This window comes from Podarcis liolepis (assembly GCF_965112155.1).
Source record: "Podarcis liolepis genome assembly, chromosome: 11".
Taxonomy (NCBI): domain Eukaryota; kingdom Metazoa; phylum Chordata; class Lepidosauria; order Squamata; family Lacertidae; genus Podarcis; species Podarcis liolepis.
Genome location: NC_139565.1, coordinates 23,462,648 through 23,485,172, shown reverse-complemented (window position 1 = coordinate 23,485,172; position 22,525 = coordinate 23,462,648). Strand labels below are relative to the sequence as shown.

Below are 22,525 nucleotides of genomic sequence, written 5' to 3'. Positions count from 1 at the left end.
TGCAACACTCTGTGGCCACCAAAAGTCTGCTCTAGAAGGCTGGAGGACCCTATACAACAGGTTGGAAGATCGCATAAGTGAGAGGCAAGGTGTCAGTGAAATTTCCCTCCCCATATCTTAAATTAGTGGGTGCCTCAGCTGAATCAAAAGCTGTTCCACAAGCGGACAGCTGCATCGGAGTTTACCCTCTTAACAACAGTTTCAGTGTTGTTGAGACTCTGGATCGGAAATACACCCTCAGAATGCTCTCCTGTAACAATATGGCTATTACTGCTATACAGAGAATGGGATGTGCTGGCTTGTGTTTGCTCACAACCAACGCTGAACATCATTTGTAGTATTTGCCATGTGATTGGGAATACGCTTGTACATGAGGAAAGCATATGCGTATAGGGTTGTAGGAGAACATGTCCAACTGCAAGCACAATCTTTATTTTGTATTGCAGAGGGTGAGCAATAAGCCAATGAGACCTCTTCGGCACATACTGTGTGACAAATTTCCGGCTGCATTTTCAAATGTATGAATGTTGCCAGCAGATTAAATTGAGCCTTTGGATTTGATGTGCTGCAGAGAAGAGGCAGGAAGCTTTTGCACAACACTGACCTTTGGTTATAGCTCAGGAGTGGGTATCCTGTCACCTTCCAAATACTGTTGGAGTTCAACATACAACTCTCATCAGCCCCAACTGTTATGGCCACTGGTCAGGGATGGAGCAAGTTGTAGTTTAGCAAAATGTGGAGGCCCACAGGTTAAATAACCCTGCTATGGTCAGACAGCAACTAGATGGATCATTGCATGCTTGTATATTATGCACAGTGAGTTGTTAAGTCGTCTCTGCATTAACAAGTTTGGGATTCTAGTTTCATAAGATGGTGTGTCCCTTGTGCATTTGGTGGCATGGTTTAGCCATGCAGAATGAGGAAGGAAGCTTTACTCTGGATCTCAGTTCCACAGTGGACACAATGTACTGCACTACAGGAAAAATATGACAGAAAGTGAATTTGATGAACCGTGGTATGGTATCTATCTATTCCTGAAGGATGTTATATTGTTCTTCGATTGTGAGCTGTGCTAAGGATCTGTATATAACTTTATAATAATAAATAGTTGGATGACGCCAATTTAAGGTGGCGGAATATTAATTGACTCTTTTTCTTCGCAATTAAAGCCCATGAAGGCTCCATAAGAGGAGTAGCCGTGGATGGATTAAACCAGCTGACAACCACAGCAGGAAGTGAAGGATTGATCAAGTTCTGGAACTTCAAGAGCAAAAAATTTCTTCACTCTATTAACCTCCCTTCTTCTCCAAGTAAAATGTTGCTTCACAGAGACAGGTGGGATTATTGCAAGATGTATTCTTTTTAATAACTTCTCTTACTTCAGCGGTGATATTTTCCTAATTCATATTTGCAGAGCACAGTTGTACTAAAAGAGTTTCACCCCTCCTAATTTCTGAAATATGTGCCGCCTCCCTAGTTTCTTCATTTAGACAGGGTCTTCTTGAGGGTGGCCCCGCAGCTGCAGGCCTCCCTTCCAATTAAAATTCACTTGGCCTCTTCAGTTTTGACATTCAAGAAGGCTTTAGAAAGAGGGTGGCTAACCTTTTCTGGTCCAAGGGCTGCATTGAAGGTTGGTCATTCACACAAGCATATGCATGCATGCAAATACAGCACACAAAAACCCAGACATGCATGCACAGACACCACATGCACACAGGTGATGAATAGAACCATTTCCTTCTGATGCAGCTTATCTTTCAAAAGTGCCTCTTTTTCCGCTGGCATGACACTGCTATTAAGAGATCTTGCCAGTCATGAGCAGGAGAGTGTCTCCTTCCTTCCCTGCCCTGCCCCCCCCCCCAGGTCTGTAAGACCTAGCAGGGATGCCAGAAGAAGAAGAGGAGACACATTTGCAAAGTGAAGAGGTGCCTGAGTCTGCCAGGGGCTGGCAGACAGCTGGCATTGGCTTGGCAGGCTGGATCTGGAGCCACTCCTGCCTTAAAATCTTTACTGTGGCCTTTTCTTAAGAGAAAGGGTCCCATCTTGGTTGTCTGTATGCATTCAGTGCTTAGTATTTTGCCTGATGTTCCATTGTTTTTATTTCTCCGTATGCTGCTTTGTGAAAAGAAACAAATAAATAACTGGAATAATCTTAACTGATGAAAATAATAAATTTTTTGTTGTAATTAGGGTCTTACCCTTTACACATCCAACCCACTACAGTCACCTGTCCATTTTGCTTATTATGCCCTGCTTATATCCATCTTTTGCCTGTCCTTTCCCCTGTGAAAACATTTAGGGTAGCCTTACTCTAAACATCTATTGGGGGTTTCCCCTAAAGTTTGTGTTCCAAGAATATCAATAACAAAGAAGCATAATGCAATTTTTTTTGCCTCTTCCTTGACATGTGTTTGACATTCTACTTTATATTCTTCTTGATTTTACCAGTTGCATTCTGGGAATTGTTACGGATGACTTCACCATTAGCGTCCTGGATATAGAAACACGAAAAATCGTGAGGAAGTTTTCAGGGCACCAAGGCCAGATAAATGACCTGGTAAGTTTGTATCTATTTACTATCAGTTGTGTAGAGGTTACGTACCGCCAGAGTTCATCTACTTTGGGCAGGCAACGTACTGACCTCCAGATTTTGTAGACTGTAATTCCCATCATCTCCAGCCAACATAGCAGATGGTTAGGGAGAATGGAAGTTGCAGCCCACAGTATCAACAGGGTACCGTGCTGCCTATCATCATGTTAGATCTTTGAGGTTTGTGCCGAAACAAATGCATATACTTGTATGTGGATCAGTTGATTTGGGGTCACCTAATCCTTTAGCAAGAGTGAAGCTAAGGGCACGTGGACCTGAATGGAAGACCACTGGGAGTCCCATGGAGGACACTGAGCTTTCTAAAAGAAGAACAGTAATATGAATTATAATAAATGATGTGAATGGATACAGTTGGTATGTGCTAACTTAAACATTTTCCTAAGTATTCTTCAGCTTTGAATATATCCAGTGTTTCAACAACTCAACAGTGAAATGCTTTTTTGTTGCTAGTGTAGCTAGATGTGAGGGTTTGATTAGCTGCTTGTGCGTGAAAACGTGCTCCCTCAGAGTTTGTGCGACCCCACAAACCTCCGTGTGTGACGGAGCTCCTCAGACATGTCTGCTCTAGTCACTAGTAGAGTCCGACAGTGGCTGTCTGCGGAAGCGTTTCCAGCAAAGAAGTTCCTTAACGGAAACGCGTCTCCTGGACTCACGGCGTGACAGTTTCCTGCGAGGTGTGGGTCTCCCTATGGGAGACTCCGATACCTCCCCACTGTTTTCGCTGGAAGCCTCCCTGAGCCCTCCCTCCTGCTCGCATTCCCTCAGAGACCCACTCCTCCCCCTGCTGGTCCCTGCTTCAGCAGTTGAGTCTCTTTCATCCTGCCTGAGTCCCTCCACCACCTGATGCTCTGATGGCAGTTCCCTGACATCCACCTCCCCTCCAGGGCCCCCCTCACCCCCTCCCAATTCCTCCCCCCTGGGAGGTGAAGGGCTAAAACCCCGAAACGAATCTTCCTCATCTTCTGACGTCTCGAACAATTCTCTCCATCGATCGTCGTCCTGGCCAGCTGCATCCTCCTCCTCTTCAGAATCTGGGAACCCCTCCAACTCCTCTTCCTCGTCGGTGGTGGCAAAGTATTCCCTCCGGAACCTCGCTACAGGCTGAGGTTTACGTGGGAACCTCTGATGAAAAGTCTCTATTAAAACCTCGTCATTGACATCCTCTGCCCTAACCCAGGTGTTTTCCGACTCCGGTTCCCCTTCCCACATTACCAAATACTCTACTTGATCTCCCTTCCACCTGGAATCGAGGATCTCCGCTACATGGTAGCTGTGTTCCTTCTCCTCCATTGCTGGTCCCCTAGTGACCCTCCCCTCACTGTCTCCTCTATACGGTGACAGCAACGACCTGTGAAAAACTGGGTGCAGCTTCATGTGGTTCGGTAACCGGAGCCTGAAAGCCACTGGATTGACCTGCTGTATGACTTCAAACGGACCCAGCCTTTTGGGTCTTAATTTCTTACAACCTCCTTTGAATGGCAACCCTTGGGTTGACAGCCACACCTGGTCCCCCACCCTGATGCTTTCACCTTCCCTCCTGTTTTTGTCTGCCTGCCTCTTATATTCCTCCTTAGCCCTGTTTAAGTTGAGTTGGAGCTGGCGATGGATCGCTTCCATTTCTTCCACGAACTGTTCTGCAGCTGGAACGCTCCAGTTCTCCCCCTCCCCCCCTGGGAAGGCTCTGGGATGGCACCCGTGATTAGCCAAAAAGGGGCTCATCCCCGTGGACACATTCTCTGCATTGTTGTAGGCAAATTCTGCCAACGCCAACTTCTCCACCCAATCATTCTCTCTGTCATTAACATAACACCTCAAATATTGTTGGAGAACCCCATTTGCTCTTTCCGCCTGCCCGTTGGTTTCAGGATGACGGGCCGTCGAGAAATTAACCTCTACATGCAGTAAGCTCATGAGCTTCCTCCAGAACCTGGAAGTAAATTGTTTCCCTCGGTCTGAAACCACCCTCAAGGGGGCGCCATGCAACCTAAACACATTCTCTACAAACAATTTGGCGGTTTCTTCTGCTGTAACCGCATGTGAGCAGGCTATGAAGTGGGCCATTTTAGTTAACAGGTCTACTACAACCATGATGGCTGTTTTCCCTCTAGACCTTGGCAGATCAGTCATGAAATCTATTGCCACTGCTTCCCACGGTCTCTCAGGTGTGGGCAGTGGTTCTAATAAACCAGCCGGCGCCTGCCTCTCCCCCTTGGCTCTTTGGCATTGTTCACACCCTCTCACATACTCCCGCACATCTTCCCTGACCTTGGGCCACCAAAATTCCCTGGTAACCAGCCACATGGTTTTGTGTTGCCCAAAGTGCCCTGCTGTGGGGCTATCGTGCAGCTGCTTGAGTACCTTCTCCCTCAATTCCCCTTCAGGTATATATAACGCTCCCTTATAATACAATGCCCCATTTCTCTCCTCAAAACCACCGGATTTGTCTTCCTCCCCTCTGAGATCCCTGAGTTTCCCCTGGGCGTATGCATCCTGCACCGTACCCTCTACCAATTCCCTTTGCCCCACCAAAGTCCCCCCACACACCCAGCGGTCCTCTGGAATGATATGGGTTTCTTCGGGTGCTCCCTCCCCCTCCAAATATTCAGGTTTGCGTGAGAGAGCGTCCGCCCTAACATTCTCTGGGCCTGGCACATAACAAATCTCAAAGTTAAATTTGGAGAACTCTTGGGCCCATCTCAACTGCCTTTGGTTGAGCACTCGCGCCGTTCTCCAGTACTCTAGATTTTTATGGTCCGTGCACACTTGCACTTTATGTTGTGCACCAACTAGCAGATGCCTCCATCTCCGGAACGCCTCATGAATAGCAAGCAGTTCTCGGTCGTACACCGTGTAGTTCCTCTCGGATTTGTTCAGCTTCCGCGAGAAGAAGGCACACGGACGCCACTCTGACTCCTCCTTCCCCGGCTGCAGAAGAAGCACCGCCCCTATGGCTCTGTCAGATGCGTCTGTTTCAACCCTTAGCTTCTTTCGTAAATCCACATGCAGAAGTTGTTCTTCAGAGGCGAAGGCCCTTTTCAGTTCCTCAAACGCTCGCTCCGCCTCCGCCGTCCATACAAACTTCTTTTTACTGCTGAGACAGTCAGTGATGGGCGCCGTCAGATGGGCGAAGTTGCGGATGAACTTACGATAAAAGTTTCCAAACCCTAGGAACCTCTGCACATCCTTCTTGGTTTTGGGTGTTTTCCATTCCAGCACTGCCTGTACCTTGCCGGGATCCATGGCCAATCCCTTGTCTGACAGGCGGTACCCCAGGAATTCCACCTCCTTGGTATGGAACCGACACTTCTCCAGTTTGACCCACAGCCTGTTGGCTTGCAGTCTGCTCAACACTTCTCTGACGTCTCTCACATGTTGCTCCTCATTCTCAGAATACACCAACACATCATCTAGAAAGGCAACGCAATTCTTGTAGAGCAAAGGGCCCAGCACGTGGTTCATAAAAGATTGAAAACACGCGGAGCCTGCTTGTAATCCAAATGGCATAACGAGGTATTCAAACGCCCCCAAAGGGGTAAACATGGTGGTTTTCCATTCATCCCCTTTCCTTATGCGTATCAGGTTGTACGCCCCCCTTAGATCCAGCTTTGTGAAAATCTTTCCCTTCCTCACCCTGGTCAAAATATCATCAATTCTGGGCATAGGGAACGCCACCGGTTCAGTCACTGCATTCAGCCGCCTAAAATCACATACAAGTCTCGGCTTGTCCGCATTTTTTTTGTCCACAAAGAACACTGGGCTCCCCCCTGCTGCTTTGGACTCTCTGATGAAGCCTCTCTTCAGGTTCTTGTCAATGAACCCTCGCAACTCCTGCATTTCCCTGTCTGACATGGCATACAACTTGCCCACGGGAAGCTGTGCTCCTGGGAGTAAATTGATCTGACAATCAAAGGGTCTATGAGGTGGTAGTTGGTCAGCTTCCTTCTCGCTGAACACGTCGCTGAGATCTGCATACTGTGGTGGTACCTTCACCTTCCCCATTACTTCAGTCCCTGCTAGGGTGGCTTGGGCCCCTGCTGAACCCTTCTCCCCTTTGCAGTGTTCTAGGCAATGTGCTGAACCAAAGGACACCACTCTTTGATGCCAGCCAACCAGCGGATCATGTAGAGCTAGCCAGCTCATTCCCAAAATAATGGGAGCGCCTCCCAGGGTGGCCACATTAAACGCTATCAGTTCTGTGTGCCTTGCCACCCTCATTATCATTGGGACAGTCTGCAAGCGGACTCCTCCTCCCAACAACTCCCTGCCATCAATCGTGGTCACCTGCAGGGGGTTGCTTAAAGGGATGGTCTGTATCTGGTGTTCAGCAGCAAACTCCTTGCTCATAAAATTGCAGGAGCTGCCTGAGTCCAACAGCGCCTTTATTTTTAGGGGGTGCCCATTCTGCAGCTCTAGCGACACTTCAATCACTAGAGCAGGTCGAGGAGCTTCTGGCACGGGCACTTTCACTGCTCTTTGGCCTGGCTGCAGTGCCCCAATTGTGGCAACCAGGCGTTGGCTTTTACCTGCTCCGCTCCCCCTTCTTCTCCCCCCTCAACAGCTCCCACCATCCCTTGCCATTCCTTCCTCTGGGGGCAGACTCTGGCAAAGTGGCCTGGCTGTTGGCAGAGATAGCATTTCCGGGGGCCCTTTCCCTCCTTCTTAGCTCCCTCGCTGGTTTTTGAAAATGCGCGCGCGCGCGCTGTTCCGATTTCCATCGGCTCTGCCGGCGGGAAAGCTGGCTCAGGAATGTCTGGAATGCGGAACTCCTTCCAACGTTCCCCTCTCCCTTCCCGCCTCTCCAAGGCTCTTGCCTCCTGCCGCGCTCCTATGGTCAGCGCAGATTTGGTCAGCTGATCCATAGACTCCGCCCTGGGGCTCCGTGCCAGCTCGTCTTTCACCCCCGAAGAAAGACCTTCTTCAAATAGCATTTGAACGGGTGCCGCCGATAAATCCCAACTCAGTCTGTGAATCAGCATGGTAAACTCAGTCCAATATTCACGGACAGATCGACTTCCCTGCTTACAAGCCATTAGCTGTCTGCGCACCACCCCTTCCTCAATATCGCTGGAAAACATGATATCCATTGCACGAAAGAACTTCATTGTGTCCTTTAGTATGTCATTGTGCGTTGCCATTAGGGGTCGAACCCAGTCTCTAGCCCCTTTCTCAAGATGCCCAATTACAAAAGCAACTCGCGATTCCTCATCAGGGAACTCATCGAACTGCACATTAAGGGCATATTGCATCTCTGTCCTAAAAGCATGGTAGTCCTTGGGGTCCCCCCCAAATTTCTGCACCAATCCTGGTACCTTTCTGGGGAATTGCGTGGCTCTCCCCTTCTTGTCTGCATCCTGAGCCCTTCTCTCCTCCAACCGCGCCGTCTGCAGGGCCAGTTGAACCTCCAACGCTCGGTATCTATCTTCCAAGCTTGGACCAGCTCCAGCCCCTGCTCCTCCGGTTCCGGTTGGTTCGCTCATGATGCCTTCTCTTGCACAGGCAGCGTACAAAGACTGTCGGACTGCTGTGAGGGTTTGATTAGCTGCTTGTGCGTGAAAACGTGCTCCCTCAGAGTTTGTGCGACCCCACAAACCTCCGTGTGTGACGGAGCTCCTCAGACATGTCTGCTCTAGTCACTAGTAGAGTCCGACAGTGGCTGTCTGCGGAAGCGTTTCCAGCAAAGAAGTTCCTTAACGGAAACGCGTCTCCTGGACTCACGGCGTGACAGTTTCCTGCGAGGTGTGGGTCTCCCTATGGGAGACTCCGATACCTCCCCACTGTTTTCGCTGGAAGCCTCCCTGAGCCCTCCCTCCTGCTCGCATTCCCTCAGAGACCCACTCCTCCCCCTGCTGGTCCCTGCTTCAGCAGTTGAGTCTCTTTCATCCTGCCTGAGTCCCTCCACCACCTGATGCTCTGATGGCAGTTCCCTGACACTAGAGTATCATCCCAATTCTTTTTTTTTAAAATATTCATTATAATTTATAAAGTATAAAATACAATTGCAAGGATATATCAAGTAAAGACCTGTTCCTGTAATACCATATATATGTGTGTGAGTTTGTGTGTGTGTGTGTGTGTGTGTGTGTGTGTGTATCATGCAGCAACAAATACCAATATTATAAATCCAAAAATTATAACACATTAATATACCGCATAGATAAATGGTTGTAATCAGTACAGTGAACGCTTGGGTTGTGAACGTGATCCGTGCGGGAGGCACGTTCGCACCGCCATATCTGCGCATGTGCGGGTTGCGATTTGGCATTTCTGCACATGCGCGACCGGCGGAACCCGGAAGTAACCCGTTCTGGTACTTCTGGGTTTTGGCGCAACCTGAAGCGTCTAACCCGAGGTATGACTGTATCATATTGTATCTAGTCTTCATGAATTCAATTAAGGGCTTCCATTTATATTCAGGTTTTCTCTCTTATTTACCATATTTCAGCCATATTAATTCTTTATGCCAACCTCGCTTTTTGCCAGGCTTTCTTTCACTGTTGCTGGTGGCATTATTATTCCATTTTTGCAACGCAACAAACAGACAGTGGTACCTCGGGTTACATACGCTTCAGGTTACAGACTCCGCTAACCCAGAAATAGTACCTTGGTTTAAGAACTTTGCTTCAGGATGAGAACAGAAATCGTGCAGTGGAAGCAGGAGGCCCCATTAGCTAAAGTGGTCTTCAGGTTAAGAACAGTTTCAGGTTAAGAACGGACCTCCGGAACGAATTTAGTTCTTAACCCGAGGTACCACTGTACTAGCAACAAGTGATAAATTCCCTATTAGCTCCTTACGCTTGACCCATTCATCCAAATATCCTAGTAACATTGTCAGAGGAATCTGTGCAGCTGTTACTCAAAAGACAAATCATATTTTTTGTAGGCTTTCAGTTCTGATGGCCGCTGGCTAATAACGGCAGCTATGGACTGCACCATTAGAACCTGGGACCTGCCATCTGGGTGGTAAGTAAATTTAGAGATTGCAGAGAAACTGCTACTTTGATATGTTACATGTGTGTACTGACAAAAGAGCAAATCAGTTTTAAAACACACCTTTCTATCCAATTCTTACTGTGTATTAAATTTGTATAGCAGCCTTCATCCAAAGATCACTGGGTGGTTCACAACATAAAAATAGAAAATGAGAACACACAATACATAAGAAGCAAGAACAGAAACGAACTGGTCTACTTGCAAACATCTTCATTTATTTGTGTTTTATTGCCTTTATGCCCGAGGATTGAATCTGCCCTGCCAAAGGTACACAAGAATGATATCTTGCCATACTCAGTTTCCAGTCTCAGCTGGCAATATATTGAGGCACTTCTTTGCTTCATAGGTAGATGAGGGCTTGAGTTTCTTAAATTTTTATTTTTAATAGAAAATGGTAAATGGTGCTTGCAATGGCTGATGCAGTTTGCAAGAGAAGTCATGTGAGTGGGGGACTCCCCACCCAAATAACCCAATGCTTCATCTGCTGTGGGGAAGTGGCATCTAGATGTAATACAGTGCCCCCTTTCCGAAGAAAAATTCTACCATGATTCTAATCACCTGTAGGCTCTTGAGTGCGGGAAGGAGAAGGGGCATCCAGCCCACTCATCCAAACAGAATATTACGTCTTATGTTATATGGTAAAGGTTCTAACTAAAGTTAGAATGGGCAGCCCCTGCATTTCAGCAGAACTTGACTTTAATCATGCTGACTAATACTTGTTTCATTTTTAAAATCCCTTTCTTTAATTGAAAGTGAATTTTTAATGGCTTAGATGACTTTTGTAGTCTTTGACTAGCTTTTGTAGTTATTCTGTATACAACCTGTAATGCGTCTCCATCCTTTTTACTGGAACAGGGCAGACTTCAGTCTAATGAAGCATTTGCGTTAAAATGGTTTCTCTTGTCTACTTGGCAATCCCAGTTTAGGTGCCCCAAGATTGTGTAATTTCTCATGTCTCATATTCCTTTAATTTTCTCTGTCGGATGTATTAAATGCCATTTCCATTTCAAATTTCCTGTGTTGTTGCCTTTTTGACGTCTTGCCTATAAGCATAACCTAGACTTGTCAGATTTCTTTGAAGTACCGTATTTTTCGCTCCATAAGACGCACCAGACCATAAGACGCACCTAGTTTTTGGAGGAGGAAAACAAGAAGAAAAATATTCTGAATCTCAGAAGCCAGAACAACAAGAGGGATTGCTGCGCAGCGAAAGCAGCAATCCTTCTTGCTGTTCTGGCTTCTGGGATAGCTGTGCAGCCTGCATTCGCTCCATAAGACGCACACACATTTCCCCATACTTTTTAGGAGGGCAAAAGTGAGTCTTATAGAGCAAAAAATATGGTAATTAGCCATCTGAGACATTACATTTTACGATAGGCTGCCTTGTTTGAACTTGTGTTTCTTCTCATTCACCTTTGAATGCACTGACATTTAAATGTTGCAACATTGCCCCACCAAAAAGGTCTCAGAGTTTCTTGTTATCATAACTTTCCAGATAGCAGTATGGATGTCAAATGGAAATGATGAAATGGTTCTCATACGTCAGAGGAGTTGTCCATATGCAGATTAGTACATAATGTACTTGTTTTTCCATTCCCTTATGCATACATTGAAACTATACAGTCTGATGATGCAACTCTTGATTTAGTTTCATAGCACTTCAATTTTAATAGGAATGTACTGCAATACTAAACCAATTATGTTAACTAGCATGACATAATTGAACTAACATTTAAGGTTTCTTATGCCTGCACAGTACATTGCCTTGAGACATAAGTAAAAGGCATTTAATAAATTTAAAAAATAATAATAATATCCAGAGCACACAACCACACACACATTGCAGTTGTTTTAATTTACCTGTACAGTGGTGCCCCGCAAGACGAATGCCTCGCAAGACGGAAAACCCGCTAGACGAAAGGGTTTTCCGTTTTGGAGGTGCTTCGCAAAACAAATTTCCTATGGGCTTGCTTCGCAAGACGAAAATGTCTTGCGAGTTCCTGCGGGGTTTTTTCCCCCACACTCCTGCTCCCTAATATGGCTTTTTTCCCCCCCGGTTTGTAATCCTGAACACAAGAACTTGCCCTGTCTCCTTTTTTAAAACCTTGAAGTGAACGTCTTTGGGAAGACTATACATTTGTCTGAAAAGCAGAATAAGAAGACTGATAATATTATGACTGGTACTGGTTTCATGCATTTAATAACTGGTAACTGAACTATATATTATCTGTTATGTGATGAATTGTTTTTCTCTTTGCAGCCTTGTCGACTGTTTCCTACTAGATTCAGCAGCAGTAAGCATTACTATGTCTCCTACGGGAGACTTCTTAGCTTCTTCCCATGTAGATGATCTTGGAATTTACCTGTGGTAAGTCTTCCAGTGGTCTTCTGAGCATGTCCATGTTTAAAGCAGATCTATAAGACATCAGACTGCCCATTCCTATTGCTGCATTGTTCCATGGCACTTTAGTAAAAGGTGCAAGTTCTGCCCTTTGGAAAATTCCTCTGTAACTGCCCCCGCCTCCCAATCAGTTAAGTGTACTGGGACTGTTTTCCTAATATAATGAAATTCCAGACGCGTTTGCTTGGAAGCGAGTTCTGTTTATGTCAGTTGAAACTTGCTTTACATCAAGTAAGATTTTCACTCCTCCACGTTTTGACTGTAATCTTTCATCCTGTGTCAAAAATGACTTCTGAAATTGTATTTATCTTCAAAACCAGCTTGCCTTATGACATGGTGGGGCTCTGCTGTCCAGAAAGTAAGCTCAAAACGTTATTAGGGGCATCGGGGTAGTTGTTGTTCTTTGGAACCCAGTCAATATTCTTAGGACTGCGAACAATTTAGTTCTAACAAAAACAAAAAAAAAACCCTTTAATTTAAACTACATTAAATCGAAAACAGTAATCATACCAAATAGCTAAATACATAATAAATACAGTATACATACATTAAAATTTTACAACATAGAAAAAGCCATTGTATTAATCAACATTTGCATTATATTCTACATAAATAGCAGTATGAGGATTGCATTTAACTTCAAAATGTTTTCTTTCTGGTCTACCATCTCTCACTCTTAACAACTCAGTCCTATAGCTTACATTAATTTCTCATAGTTATAGCAGATAGATCCACAAAGAACATGGCGTGTTTTCTTTCTCCTCTGCCCCCACCCCCAAGCCAAAATAACAATGTCTTCCATCTTGGATTTTACAGGTCTAACCGTTCGCTGTATTCGCTTGTCTCTTTGCGTCCGCTTCCACCGGATTATGAGCCTTCTGTAGTAACGCTTCCTGGAACATGTCCAGCTCAAGGTACTAGAGAAGGGAGTTGCTGAGGATTTTTTGGGCCGTTAGTGTACTTTTTCTGAATCTCCTGTTTGTGTAATTGCGAAGTAACGGCTTGCATACTGTTCCTAGGCCAGTGCAAAGTTGAATTTGTGAAAGATTCTATGCTCCCTTGTGTTCTGAGATATTGTTCAACTTGAAAATCCTATGGCTTCCTAGATGCTGCTAGACTACAACTCCCACCAGTCTTGACCAGCGGCCAGGAGTGCAGAGGCTGATGGGACTTGGCATCCAGCAACATCTGGAGAACCACAGGTTCCTCACCCCTGCCCTAGAGTGTGTAACCAGTTGTCCTTACTAATGACCACATATTTGAAGCCATGGGTGGGATCTAATGTCATGCTATGTTTAACATTCTGTTTTCAAGCATGTCAGTATATCATGCCCTCCCCATATGTTCTGTTCGGGGGGGGGGAGGTTCCAACCCGCATAGAGCCAATTTCACAGAGTGCATGACGCGATTTGTTTGGTGACTCTCACTCTTTATCTAGAGAGCTTTCACTCCAGATAATGAGTAGCATCATGATCAATAGTATTTTTTTAAAAAAATTATACCCTGCCCATCTGGCTGGGTTGCCCCAGCCACTCTGGGCAGTTTCCAGCACACATAAAAACATGATAAACCATATAAAAAATTAACAGCAACAATCTGATCCAATATTTTAAAAAACCACAATAACTTGTGAAGTATTATCTGCTTCATTATGCCTTATCTTTCTCCATCAACTAGGATGGACCAGATAATAATTCGAAACATAAAATGAGTTGAAAATAGCCAAGTAAAATGTGCTATAAAATTGATTGGTCCACATCCTCTCAGCCTCGACTGTCAAAAGGCCAGCCCGAATATAATATAGCCATCAGTTGGCACCTCACAGAGTATAGGACAGGCCTACAACCTGAAAATCAACACAGAGAAACAACAGTATATATATTTTATGTTAGGCTATATAGGCAACCGTCTAGAGAAAGGAACTTGTCTTGGAACTTGGCAGAGATGCAGTCAAGGTGGTGGTCTCATTTACTCTTGTTGATTATGATAGCAAAGGCATCGTCTTAAACATGAAGGTTCCAGCTGTTAGATTAAAACCATGCATGGGATTGTGTTAGGAAGATGATAGCTGGCATCAACACTGATGTACTGTATGTTTGGTGTCCATATCCATTCTATGACAGGCAGCCCTGTTGAATCATACCAAAGGCTTATCTGGTTGAGCACCCGGATTCCCAAAGCGGCCAGCCAGATGCTTATGGGAATCTCATAATCAGAACATAGAATCAGAGACCCATAGAGTTGGATGGGATCCTGAGGGTCATCTAGTCCAGCCCCCGCAATGCAGGAATACATAGCTGTCCCACCCAGGGATCGAACTTGCAACCTTGCATTGTTAGCACCACGCTCTAACCAACTGAGCTAGCCAGCTGTACCAGCTCACAGCTGCAAAGGCCAGCCTCCTCTGAGAGTACATTGCAGTAATCTAGTATTAAGCAGTTATGTGTGTAAGCTTTCAGATCAGATAAAAGAGAACGGCGACACAGTCCTCAGCTGCTGATGTTAGCAGAGGGTATTTTTGAACCCGTCACAGGCTGCTTTTCCAGGCCCAGCTGCAGATCCAAGAGCATGCTAAGAGTGCAAACTTAAGGGGCTTCCCTTCCACTAGTCAGAGGATCTGTCAACTCAGCACTTCAGTCTTGCAGCGATCCAGACCCTGCTTTTAAGTATATTTCTAACATATGGACAAAATGAACCACATTTAGATATTTATTTGGTACAAAACACTACAGAAACTACATTCTGCAAGAGGCGTTCCCATGCAATAGGGGAGACACTGGCGAGACACTGATGTCTAGAGTCCATGCAGATGTCTGGCAGTGCTTCCAGTTGCTGATGGTGCAGTCAGCATTCCGATAACTTGGATGATTTCTCCTGAATCATCTGACTTTGTGTAATGGTGAGAAAATGACACAAACAAAATATGTAACGAAACTGGAAGCAATCCAGTTTCCTATCTATCCTGCAGATTCAAGTGCAGGCACTACTTTTGATTCATTCCCTGAAGCAGATTGGCAGCTGTATGTTCTGTGAGTAATACCTTTCAAAAGAGGCATGAAAATGACGTCTTCGTTGCTGCCGATTCTGTGTCGTTCAGAGCACCGAGGGAGCTTCCACAGCTAAGATTTAGCAGCTAAATCAGATGAGATACCCTTTGCCAGCCCCCACATATGCATTCTAGTTCTTGTAAAATTGAATAACTGTGCCTCTTAAAGAGAGGTGGTCAACCTTTTCTGACAAGAAGACTAGATCCTTATGTCCTTGACCTCTGAAAGGCCAACTTTGACAGATTGGGGGTAGGAGAAAAGTTAGTTAGACAAACAGATACATATTGCAGGTATGAAACCCTTAGCCAAGGGGACACCATCCATTGTGAGGAATTTCAAGCATGGCTTTCTATTCATGCTACAGGAATGTGCCTCCTTGGCCATCGTCTCTGGCTGTGTTCATCTTGTTATGTTCAACTGCATCTGAATTGTTTCTGTTTTATTGTCTTCACAGATTTAACATAATATCATCCCAATCGGTGTGTGTGTGTGTGTGTGTGTGTGTGTGTGTGTGTGTGTGTGTGTCTATATATATTTGTCCAGTAGCACCTTAGAGACCAACTAAGTTTGTTCTTGGTAGAAGCTTTGGTGTGCATGCACACTTTTTCAGATACACTGCAATTTTGTGCATGTACACGAAAGCTTATACCAAGAACAAACTTAGCTGGTCTCTAAGGTGCTACTGGACCATTTTTTTCTATATTTCGACTGCGTCAGACCAACACGGCTGCCTACCAGAATCTAATATCATCCCAATGTGCTTGTGTAATTAACCAGCTGTGTTTATCTGAATGTCATTCAGGATCTACTGTCATTGGAATATTTCCCAACGTTGCTAAACATTTTCCCCCCTGTCTGTTACCATTTTTAAAGATGTAGATGTCACAGAAGAAGAAGAAATAAGTGATGAGATGATAGAATACGATTCTCCAGAACAGCTGGGAGAAGCATTAGTGACCCTTTCTATGTTGCCAAAATCTAGATGGAAGAACCTCCTCAATCTTGATATTATAAAGGTAGCATGTTCATGTTATTTTTTAAAAGGTTTCTGACCAGGACCTGTTGCTCTCATTTTACATATTACGTGGTTGTGTTATGTTGAATGCAACAAAGACTTGACAAAATGTCTTCATAGTTTGGGATAACATCTAGGTTGTTTTTAGGGTATACAAATATCAGAAGTATTTTACACATAGTCAACCTAGATTTAACACACCAGCTGAGATTCTAACGCTTTCACAGATGGAAAGTTAATACATTTGGTGTTCTTAGGGTTACAGTGTGAATATGGAAATTGTCTGATGATATAAAATCTCCCATCCACAGCAAAAGAACAAACCCAAAGAGCCACCAAAAGTGCCAAAATCTGCACCGTTCTTCATCCCCACAATTCCTGGCCTCATACCACAATATGCTTCCATTGAACATGAAAATGGTGGACAACAGGTAAAGAGAAAGCTGATGATACAAAACATCTACATGTAGTACTTCTCTCTCTCTCTCTCTCTCTCTGTCTGTCTGTCTGTCTGTCTCTGTCTCTCTGTATTTATGACTGCCTCTTGGAAGTAATTTCTTATGTAATGGGGGCTAAATCACTGGTGAATTGCAGTAACAGATCGTGGTCCTACTGTATTTTTATAGCATTTTCCCCCCTTCGATTCTCTATTCCCACTTACAACATCTTTGATAAAAGCACAGAATTTTGGCACCTCAACTGCACAATTACTGTGATGATGTAGATAATTATCTGCAATCTAATACTTGAAACTAGTACTTAAATATTGGGCAGCTTCATCATATATAGAAAGAACTTGCTGTTCTGTCATATCTAAGACCGCTTTCTCACTGAGGTTTAATCCTAAATACATTGTTAAGTATTACATAGATGAATCTCTGGTCCTCATCTATCTTTAGCTTTCTGAAGAGTCCTCGTAGAAATCCTTGTTTTGATTTCTCCAGATGCCCTTTCTTCCATTGTTTTTATGTGATGCATGCTTTCCCATGTGCTTGCATGTACACATGCATGTCTTCAGAGGAGAAGTGCCTATGTAAGGATATTCATCTTGCTGGGTGAGATTCCTCCTAATTATGCCATTCTTCTATATGGCATTGTAATTTAAAGAGTACAGAACTAAATTAATTCAACATTCAAAATCCCTCCTTTTAATTCTCCTAAGGATGTTACATTTAAAATTTCATCTACCTATATTTGTAAAAGTTGTCTTTCATGCAATTCAATTGACAACCTTTTTTTATATTTCAGTCAAAAGTAGTAAACCTTGGAGTACTGGCACAAAAATCTGAGTTCTACCTGAAGCTTGAAGAAGCTCTGATAAACAGTGACTGTAAGTTATAATATGAAATGAATAAATTTGCATCCCTACAAGGTGGAGGGAGAAGGTGTACTTTATTTCCTTTTTCTCCATATATTATAGTGGTAGTGAATTGGGCTTCTTAAGGCTGGAATAACGTGTCTTCAGAATAGATATTGGGAAAAAGGATACCTTATCTTGGCTTGTTGGGGGATGCAATTTCAGCACGGTACAGTGTGTGCAGAACACTTTAGCATCTTTAAAAGAGCATTCCCCTAGGGGGACATCAGCTTTACAAATTCTCCCAATATGTTGAACTCGGTATTACACATTAGGAAAAGGTTAAATGTCTCGGGTCCTCTTAATCCCCATTACTCCCATTAAGTTGTGACGGTGCTGCTACTGTGCTTTTGATCCTTAATAAATCATCGGTTCCTGGGATGCCTTGGGAAAGAGTTGACCTGTTAATTGTGGTAACAGTTGGGCTAGTTACAGAAGTCCTTCTTTCAAAGCAATACACACCTGGCATACCCCAGAGCCAATTTCACAATAATTCGACTTTTTGAAGCATTCATTCCTTTAGGAAATTCCTTTAGGGCATATCAGAATTCCATTGTATAGATCTGACATTGTTTATGTCAGAACTTCTGCCCTGACGAAAGGTTAGCTGAAGGCCTTCTTTAAAAAAATACAGGCAAGCAATAGCAGGGAACTGGAATGTGTAAAGTGCTCTGGTTTTAAAGGGTTAATCAAGAAAGCCAGATGGGAAGGAAAACCTAGGTTACTATGACATGGCAGAGAATAAATTTTTATTTATTAAATAAATTTTATTAAATAAATTTTTATTTAGGGCAGTTTGCAAACCAAGATTCTTTGGTCAGTGATAATTTGGAACTACTCCACTACTACTGTTCTGACCTGTGTTTGAAATCAGCTTGGTCCCAGGCTCGTTTTGCACTTGGCTTTTGACCACCAAGAGAAAATGCCTGGGCTTTCTCCACCATCTTGAGATCATTGGATCTGGACTGTTTTCACACACTAATACCCCATCCTGTAGAATTGTATCAGATATATTTTTTTATCTGCACAATCGGAATGGATTTCTGGAACCCAGTTGCTTTTTCTCTGTGCAGCCTGAGCAGGAGCAGTCACCTTTAAGAAAAAGAGGTTGGAATAGGCCAATATATATATGTGGGCTGTCCCTGGATCAAGTGACTTTCCTTCTTTAAGTTCTCAAAGCTCTTAACCTAGCTCAAGGTTGTCATCTGAACTAGCCAGATGGTTAACTGGCTAGTTTCCATTGTTTTTCCATTGCTGTAGCAACAGCCAATCAATGCCAGCCCTTGCCACAGCCACCAATGACACGCCAAATAGCCACTGACAATCTCCGACTCGCGGCAGCAACCAATCCCACGTCACCGCTATGCAATATCCATGTATAAGACGAACCCTGATTTTTAACACAAATTTTCAGGAAACCACCCTAGTCTTATACAGGGAAAGGTATGGTAAGTGGAGGGGTCCATATGTACAGCTGGAGCCTCCCGCTACCAAAGAGGCAAGGTTTCAAATGGCATGACTTTGGGAAATTGGGATCTTCTTTTCCCCACAAAATAAGGGTCAAATAAAATTCCACCAGCTGTGCTGTTCTCTTAATTGCATAAAATGAACAATTTGGGTTATGACCAAATTGTTGAATGGTGCAGGGTATAGGATAACTATTTAAAACACAGATATATATATAGAGAGAGATATATATAAATACACACACACACACACACACACACACACACACACACACATACATATGCCCACACACACCCCATTTCTGTAACACTTTCTAGAACTTGTAGCCAAATTCTTCCTGTTTTGACAGATAAATCTCCGCTCCGTATTCTGAAGGACATGGGACCATCTAACACAGAGGCAGAACTGAGAGGCTTGTCCCCCGATGGCGGTGGCTCTGTTAGGGTGATGCAAAGCTTCCTAAGAATGATTGAGGCCATGCTGACCACGAAATGCGACTTTGAACTGGCTCAGGCATACCTTGCGTTGTTTCTGAAGGTAAGTGTATCATTTGATACAATTGCTAGTGACATTCTGTGCAGCACAGTTTGCTTACCGTAGAAGCCCCCAATTTGAATGCGCTGGGGGTGGGGGAAGACACACTTGGCAATGAATAAAGAATGACTGACAGCATCCGTTCCTTTTTGCAATAGCATTTCCCCCTACTGAAACTTTCATTATTGCTGTGTGATAGCACTGCTTGGCCTTACAGTGCTCATCTGAGGGGAGTTATTAATATGAGTTACTTACTTTGATCACAGGTAGGTAGCCATGTTGGTCTGCCATAGTTGAAACAAACAAACAAAATTCCTTCCAGTAGCACCTTAGAGACCAACTAAGTTTGTTATTGGTATGAGCTTTCATGTGCATGGTATGAGCTTTCGTCTGAAGAAGTGTGCGTGCACACGAAAGCTCATACCGATAACAAACTTAGTTGGTCTCTAAGGTGCTACTGGAAGGAATTTTATTTATTTTGTTTTTACTTTGATCAGTTTGTGAAACATTGGCATCGTGTTAAGGAGGATATTTACCAACTTATAAATAATAATAAAAAAGTGATGTGGTGGTTTAACACAGTAATAAAGAAATTTAAGAAATGTGTTCCTTAAAATTTGCTTTATGTAATTAATTTCATGCTTCCATTTCAGTTGCACTTAAAAATCCTTTCATCAGAACCAGATCTGCTGGCAGAACTATCCAGACTGTCACCCCAGCTTGAAGAAATTTGGGTGCATTTACAGACTCTTTTCAACCAAAGCCTTTGCATTTTAAATTACATGAAGACTGCTTTGTTGTAACATTCCCTTTGTTCTATAAGAATGCCCAGTTTAATGTACAAATCAAGTTTAATAATGGATATTTTCTCTCTTAAGTTTCAGAAAAGGTAACTGTACAGCTTGACTTGGTAACTTTATTTTGTACAAATTTAAACATGAATCTGTGCTACCTTCACAGATAAAGTGTGCTTTTATTATTGTGTAAATGACTGCTGAAACAGTAAAGTTCCCTGTCAAAAATTAAGATATATTCAATATGGTAAAACACTCAATATGCAGTTATAAATCTAAATAAATTTTAAGAGGTGATGTCTGATGAATTATTTGGGAACATTGATGCTGGACAGGTGTGGTCCTAGTCACTACCTAGCGGTAGACCATGTAAGAGTAGGATAATAAAAATGGTAAAGATGCAAAATTCTGTGTGCTGAAAAACACTTTTTGTATATTGAACAGATGTCTGCAATAGCTGCAAAATTTAAATTTCTTTAATGACTAACAAATATAATGTTGTGCATCACCTTAAACCAATTTGGATGTTTCATAAATTCTAGACATCACAGAATGCAGCATAAACTTGCCATATAAGATATATTATGCAAGTTTCAATTAAATGTTACATAACTGCAAGAAGTGAAGTTACTGGGAACCAGGCAGAGGGCCTTCTCGGTAGTGGCACCCACCCTGTGGAACGCCCTCCCAACAGATGTCAGGGAGCTAAATAACTATGCAACTTTTAAAAGACATCTGAAGGCAGCCCTGTATAGGGAGGTTTTTAATGTCCGATGTTTTGTTTTGCTTTTATATTTGTTGGAAGCCACCCAGAGGGGCTGAGGCAACCCATTCTGATGGGCGGGGTACGAATAATAAAATTATTATTCTTATTATTCTTGTGTGTTTACTAATTCAGTCCATTATTCCTAAACTAAAAAGGCCATTAGAATTTCAACCATGGAAGATACTTTGCCTTTTTAAACTTTTCACTGGATATTGATTTAGTAATACAAAAATACTGTTTGGAAAGAACATTGAAAACCCAGCTCTAGAATTACACAGAATTCCATTTACAGTGCAAAGACAACTTTTGCTGCGTTTAAAATTTAATGGCAAGGCAGACAGGATTTTGTGCAAGATTTGGGGGGTCCTTAAAAGTGTGGAGCCCAGGGTTTTCCCCCTAAATTTAAGTCAAAGCACTGTAATCCAGACACCATGGGAAGAGCTTAATCAGTCAGGGCCAATACTAACCAGATTTAGAGTAGCCACAAACTTTGATCAAATGTCTTTAGATCTTTTTGCACCTAACAGATTGGATTGCCATGCTTGTGAGTAGAACCCTTGAAATAAATGGGTCTTGTTAGTCAAGGCTTAATTTCAAGGGCTGTTTTCTAAGCTGGACCAAGTTTGGATCTAAGCCAATAGTTACAAATTGTAGCAAGCTGATAAGACGAATGTTGAATAAAGTAAGAAGATAAACTTGTGCATAATTCTTTGAATAAACTTTAATAATATTTAGGCACTTGTTCTAGGAAGTACAGTGGTACCTCGGGTTACAGATGCTTCAGGTTACAGATGCTTCAGGTTACAGACACCGCTAACCCAGAAATAGTACCTTGGGGTAGGAACTTTGCTTCAGGATGAAAACAGAAAGGCCCCGTTAGCTAAAGTGGTACCTCAGGTTAAGAACAGTTTCAGGTTAAGAACGGACCTCCAGAACGAATTAAGTTCTTAACCCAAGGTACCACTGTACTTGGTGAGGCCCATTATTTTAATGCTTTACCTTCAGAACAGTAACTTGGAAATAGGCCTTTGTGTAACTTGCGACTAGAAATTGTTACATTTTGTGCCATTTTGTTACAGTTGAAGGTACAAGACTTTCTTAGACTATCCTTTTAGCTACAATTTTGGTTCAGTGTCCTGTGTTCAACTATATGTCAGTGATAAACATCAAGAGCACAGCAGCTTCAATGCTCAACATGTGTTGGTGGTCCTACTCAACATTTTATGAAGAAATATGTGAAATCTTGTCTGAGGGATGAATGGCTCGGGGAAATTATATTTTGGTTTTTCAATTTTATATTCTTCATTGAAAAATAAAAAGTACAAAATTGCAAGTGCACAGAGTAAGATAAGACACAGAAATAAGAAGAAACAAGAAATAGTAACCAGGTAGAAAACAAAATAGAACAAACGAAAGGATACTGTGTACATTACAAAAAGGGGAGAAATTGCTATTGCAGTTAACCAGACCTGAACCTAATATGGTATTTATAAATACCATAATATGGTATTTATTTCCCTTCAGGGAAATTTTATTTTGGTTG

The 22,525-nt window shown here is 43.2% G+C and overlaps 1 protein-coding gene across 1 annotated transcript in view; it reads left to right on the top strand.

Annotated features, from left to right (window-relative positions):
* The window catches only part of WDR36 (WD repeat domain 36), a 35,965-nt gene extending 14,874 nt beyond the window's left edge, over positions 1 to 21,091 (top strand). The window contains exons 14-23 of the mRNA XM_083464465.1: positions 1,170 to 1,335; positions 2,449 to 2,557; positions 9,492 to 9,571; positions 11,862 to 11,969; positions 12,819 to 12,916; positions 15,923 to 16,065; positions 16,376 to 16,495; positions 17,313 to 17,394; positions 19,238 to 19,425; positions 20,076 to 21,091. Of these exons, the coding sequence (XP_083320591.1) occupies positions 1,170 to 1,335; positions 2,449 to 2,557; positions 9,492 to 9,571; positions 11,862 to 11,969; positions 12,819 to 12,916; positions 15,923 to 16,065; positions 16,376 to 16,495; positions 17,313 to 17,394; positions 19,238 to 19,425; positions 20,076 to 20,225 (1,244 nt within the window). The 3' untranslated portion in view covers positions 20,226 to 21,091. The remainder of the gene's footprint in view (positions 1 to 1,169; positions 1,336 to 2,448; positions 2,558 to 9,491; positions 9,572 to 11,861; positions 11,970 to 12,818; positions 12,917 to 15,922; positions 16,066 to 16,375; positions 16,496 to 17,312; positions 17,395 to 19,237; positions 19,426 to 20,075) is intronic.
* The last annotated feature ends 1,434 nt before the right edge of the window (positions 21,092 to 22,525 follow it).